Source organism: Notolepis coatsorum, assembly GCF_963971535.1.
Source record: "Notolepis coatsorum genome assembly, chromosome: 4".
NCBI classification, from domain to species: domain Eukaryota; kingdom Metazoa; phylum Chordata; class Actinopteri; order Aulopiformes; family Paralepididae; genus Notolepis; species Notolepis coatsorum.
In genome coordinates this window covers 41,940,610-41,946,091 of record NC_140168.1, presented here as the reverse complement: position 1 = coordinate 41,946,091, position 5,482 = coordinate 41,940,610, and the positions used below count along the sequence as shown (strand labels likewise).

At 37.9% G+C, this 5,482-nt stretch overlaps 1 protein-coding gene across 1 annotated transcript; it reads left to right on the top strand.

Moving 5' to 3' along the window:
* Positions 1 to 801: 801 nt before the first annotated feature.
* LOC311227481 (protein S100-G-like) lies at positions 802 to 5,156 on the top strand. Its single transcript, XM_084313158.1, has 3 exons — positions 802 to 828; positions 976 to 1,150; positions 4,946 to 5,156. Exons 2-3 carry the CDS (start codon positions 995 to 997, stop codon positions 5,084 to 5,086), a joined length of 297 nt encoding a protein of 98 aa, XP_084169284.1. The 5' UTR covers positions 802 to 828; positions 976 to 994; the 3' UTR covers positions 5,087 to 5,156.
* The last annotated feature ends 326 nt before the right edge of the window (positions 5,157 to 5,482 follow it).

The following is a 5,482-nucleotide window of genomic DNA, read 5'->3' as shown; positions in this document are numbered from 1 at the left end:
GTAGTAGTAGTATAGTTTCCAAATTGTTCCACTCTGAACCTTTAATTTCATGATGAATTAAGATCCCGTCTACGATCCCCTCAATCTTGATGTCAAGCCAAATGTAGGAAAATGTCTGAGAAAAATATCTGGTTAACAATTTCTGTTATATGGATCAGTATATCTACAGGGTTTTCACCTGCAGAGTTTGTTGTTTTAAACTATTTAAATAGTTTGTTTGTGCATTTGTGTGTGTGTGTCTGTGTAAATAATGTGTGTGTACATGAATGTCATCATGGGTGGGGTAAGATGGGAGGGTTGGGATGGGTGTGGTGACATGGTCGTGAATAGCATCTTTTATACTGGATAAAGATGATTGATTCTGTATGGCTAGGAGTTGTCAAGACCAGGACTGGTGACCCAAGATGCAGGCGGACACTGTAGTTATATAGAAGATTTGTTTATTTAAAAAATGGGGGAAGGTTGGAGGTGGTGAGTCTGTATCAGAGAAGGCAGGCAGGCAGTGGTGATCCTGAGACGGAAGAAACACAAAAATGAGCGAAGCACAAAAACACAGGAAAACTGACTGGAAAAAAAACTGAAAAAATCTGTAGAGTAATATTTTCTACCTGACTAGTGTACTACAGGGCTGATGAGAAGATGGCTGACAGGTGTGGTTGTTGAGCAGGTGAGTGGAATGAGCTGATTGCCAGGAAGATGCCCATATATGGTCTGCAGGAAGCTGCTCCCCTCAGCTAACACTTCCTGTATTTAAACCTCCACGGCTTCTCTGCTCCTCACTGCAAAGACCCGGCTTCTGCACTCAGGTAAGCAGGCAAGTGGACAGAGGTAAACGTACAGTACACATCGTCGGGAACGAGGGCACCTACTTTCTTCTTCCATTTGGGCATTATATTTCTTTATGCTTTTTCTCTTTTTTAAAAGTTTGATGTCAGTTCTCCATGTTAATGTGTTAATAATATACATTCTCTCCAGCTCAAATCCTCATCTCAATATGGCTGACCAGGCACCACCATCAAACCTGCAGTTATCCTTGTGTCTTCTGTTGAAAACCTACGCTAAATATGCTGGTGGCCTTGAAGAGAAGGATACCATTCCGAAGAAAGGCATGCGGACTCTCCTCAAAAATGAACTGCCTCTTCTGACTCAGGTGAGTCACAAGCATTTAAAACCAGAGGTCTTCATACACTGGAAACAATTCATTGCCTTTTTATCTTTTACAATTTGCAATTGCACACAATATCTTGACCTTGAACAGTATATATGACCAAGACTAGGTAATGCAACATTGTATATGATCAAGACCAGGGCCAGTTTGTCTTCACTTTGGTGCTATATTTAATTAGGTGCAACCATATGATACTATATATTATGGTATACTGCCACATCACAACCAAATAGTTATTCCTGTTCATTGGCGGAAAAGATTAACTAGTTTTATAGACTAAGCTCAACAGTAGGTTCAGGGTTCAACCCTACAGTAGCTTCCAAAGTTGGGTGCATCTCTTCACCATCATATGGAGAACCAATTGTTTTCTATTTAGAAAAACTGGGGCATCCACATACTAAACTGGTCAATATATTGACATGCATGGTGTGATTTCATGTACTGTAGCACCACATGTCATTAAGTGTCCTTGTGGCTCAGTTTATGTACAGTAGGCAAAGCTTTACACTCTAGGATTAGTGAGCAGAGAAGTAATATCATAACAAGGCAGGGGTGTAAAAAAGTACCCAGAAATTATATTTAAAGTATGGGTAGCCTACCGCCTCAAAATCGTACTCGGTAAGTCAAGAGTATCGGGCTAAAAACACACTTGCGTAAAAGTTTCTACTTTTAAATGTACTAAAGTTAAGAAGAAAAAAAAGATTCGTCCTCTTAATCACTCATACTACAGTTTGTGCCCATCTTCTGTAGCTTGTCACTCTACTGTATTCTTCTGATGGCAGGTGTTTAATCAAAGATCCCTGCTTTCTAGTCTTGCACAAGACTAATTAGCATGGGTATGGGTGGGTTAATTTTCCATTGATGGGGATTTGATTGGCTGTTTTTAAATAAGTGCGACTGCAGGATTAATAACGTTAGTTTGGCCAGAGAAACAAATATACTATTAAAATGGTTGGACCTGCAAGATTTGTACTTTGTAGGCCTGCATTTTAAATGTAAGGAGTTTTCTCTGCAATGTAATGGTACAAATCCCCCAAAACGGTACTTCAGTAATTGTACTTCATTATGCCAGGTGAAAAGGCAAATATACGTTTTTTTTTTTGTTATATTTTGCTTCCTAAACATGTCTTCTATGAAACTAGTGACAATAAAACGTCAACACACATTTAGTTGTTTATTTGACTTCATTTTGCCTTATTGCATCCATAAATGTGCACATATTTAATGGGGAAGTGCCTCATTTGCATATATAAACATACAATTCAGAAAACTTGCAATATTTTTTCTTTATATGTACATAGTGATATCTATTCAAATATGTTTAGCCTATTAGGGGGTACTACACTGTTTGTAGCCTGTGTGTAGTTCTGTTCAATAACATCATTATTATTCAGTTATCAGGCATGTGTTTAGGTTGTCTATTACTAATGGTTTGATTAGGTATTGTGTTTGTAAATATCTGTTTAAAAAAAAAAGTATAGAGTTTTCCCAAAAATGAGTTAATGAGTTTTTCCTCATACTCTGAGCCAGAAATCTCCACTTCAGTAGCACTCGCATACACCAAACCTTCAGTTCTATTCATATCTATGTTCTGATGGTATTTACAGAAGGGTTTGTTTATCTCATTCATACCCGGATTTATATCACATTTTATTCCTAAAAACATGGCGAAATATGGAATTTTACCATAAAAATGGACTGAATGGAGTGTTTTCTGATTTATGGAGTGATGAAAAGAGATATCCAAAATCCCCTCTGTAATAACCTTTGGCTCTATACTGTGTCAACAAAATGAAACTATAATTTTGAAAATGGCTTTATCCAATGTTCAGATTTCTGTCCTGGAATTATATGCAAATTGGTGCATATTTAAGTAGAGCATGCCTCATTTGCATATTTAAACATACAATTTCAGAACTTGTAATACAAAAGTCTTGTCTTAATAAGTAATCAACTGGGGAAGTTTCATTGTGATATCTATTAGTTAAATTTTGTACCCTATTTCACCTGTAGTGTCTCGCCTTAAATGAGGCTTCTGTAAAATCTTGTAGATCTCTCTTTGTCCTGTATTTTAACTGCACATTTTCTCCATTTCTGTTCTTGATGGCGGTAGAGAATTTACTCTGAATGTTTAATTGCCGTGTCAGTTTCTTCTCTTGGTATCTGTAATGAGACCTAATTCAAGAGATATTTTAGAAACATGGATAAATTATCGGATGCATTTAACATTTTTCTTATTATAATAATCAGGACAACATTCACAATAATGACTTGTTTTCTCAGACCCCATGTCAAATCTTCACCTTTTTGATTACCTGTGTGTACACTAAGATGTCTAGATATACTGGGCTGCCTCCCTGTTATATGGTCTGTGTACAGCACACGTTGTACAACCAACATAATTGATAAGTATAATATTTCAATTTACACTTCTCGTCTTTTTCTCGGGACCTCCTCTCTCCTACAGGATCTCCATTTAATCTCTCCCTGTATTTCCTTATTCTTTCTGCACTCTCCATCCCTCTACTGAAATCTCTCTCAAAGTGAAAGGGAAACATTTCAACTAAATCTTGTTGATGAACATGGATTTAGTTTGAGAAATGGGATAGTAGGTATACATTGAAAAAAGTGTTCAAGGACAAAATATTCATTAAACTTAAGTATTGGTTGTAAAATATGTATGAAATAGCATTATCTCGTTAAATGCAGTTCATATCATATAGTGTGACTAGGGGTGTAAAGGTACGCATATCCGCCGAACCAACAAGTTTCAGTGTGTACTGTACCGAACGAATACAACGGTATATGTTAACTACTAACGACCGCCCACTGGGGGCTGTTTTTTTCACATTTTTACAAAGTTGATTATTAATTTCAATATAGAATATTCATTGACAACCCTACAAGTACAATTAGTTACTGCACACTACATCACCCCTGAGTGGAACATGGAAAGCCAAACTTTCCCACACTGTATCGAAAACCCGTACCGAACCGTGACTTCAAAACCGAGGTACATACCGTACCATGGTTTGTGTACCGTTGCACCCCTAAGTGTGACACATTAATCATATGGTGTGATGAGAACCCTGTCACACCATATGATGTTTCATGAACTTGGCACACTATTGTGCATTGGGGCTATATGCTAACAACATACTCATTGCCGCATGGCAATATAGATACAAATGTAGTCTATAGACTAAAGTATCATATTTTTGCGTAAAGTGTTGCACCAAAATACAGTAAGGTCTAAAAGTAGAAGTGCCCAAATATACCAGGGGGTAACTCTCCTTCCAATGTCCTCCAGAGATGTTGTCCTACTTCCTGAAAAGATGAAGGACCCCTCCACCCCAAAGGTTTCCAAAGAATTGCCTGTTGAAAAATATGAATATGGCATCACACCATATGATATCCGATTTTGGGACGGTCTTTGTTTAGGGAGCATCACACGCATGAGTTGTCAATATGTAGTTAAATGAATAACTATTGCATTAATCTTGGCATAAATGCTCTGAGCAAAACGAAATGTTCTGTGCAATATAACGTTTTCATTATTTACTTATCTTTGACACTGACTCAAAAGGCCATCACGTCAACCACCTGTGCCAAACTTATTACTACGTACTCTGAATGCTGATTTTGATACCCGACATGTCAGTGAAGACTGGTGGGAACTTTAATCCAGTGTGCAGATGTATAGAATACTTTTGCGATATCGGTATAGTGCTTTCCATTATGGAAAACAAACACTGAAAATATGTCTCATCTCTGCAGGATCTGTCCAGTGGTGACGCAGAGCGCATGCTAAATGACCTGGACGCTGACGGAGACGGCACAGTGACATTCCAAGAGTTCTGCGTCTTTGTCTGCTCACTGGCCCTGGTACTCAAGGCTGTGATCACGGAGATAAAATAGACTACTGACATTGGATTCATCTACTGTACAGCATCTTAAATCTATCAATAAAGATAAATAATGAAGTGAATTGTTTTTATCCTTTTGCTTGTTATCTGATGAGGCTTTTAATTTGGAATATGCTTATAGGCCATTTAATTGCTGGAGGTTTGGGGGTTAACTGAAAATAAGCAGAGGCCAGATTTCCTGCCTTTTTTTTGGGCTACCACTGAGATTCTGTACACATGCAATCCATAAATATATTGCTGCCTGTGTTTACGCTCATCTGGACTGCTCGAAGTCTGCAAAGGTTTCAAGTTCTTTGATGGTTGCAACACCTAAATGCATAATAACACACTCGTGGAGCCCCCCTATTGGCCAATTAAAAGGTTTTACAGACTTGATGCTCCCACATTT

Bases quoted from the DNA above. Each gene is read 5' to 3' on its own strand.
- LOC311227481 (XM_084313158.1), top strand. From the start codon at position 995: ATGGCTGACCAGGCACCACCATCAAACCTGCAGTTATCCTTGTGTCTT. The intron at 1,151-4,945 runs GTGAGTCACAAG...TCATCTCTGCAG, and splicing joins AACTGCCTCTTCTGACTCAG to GATCTGTCCAGTGGTGACGC.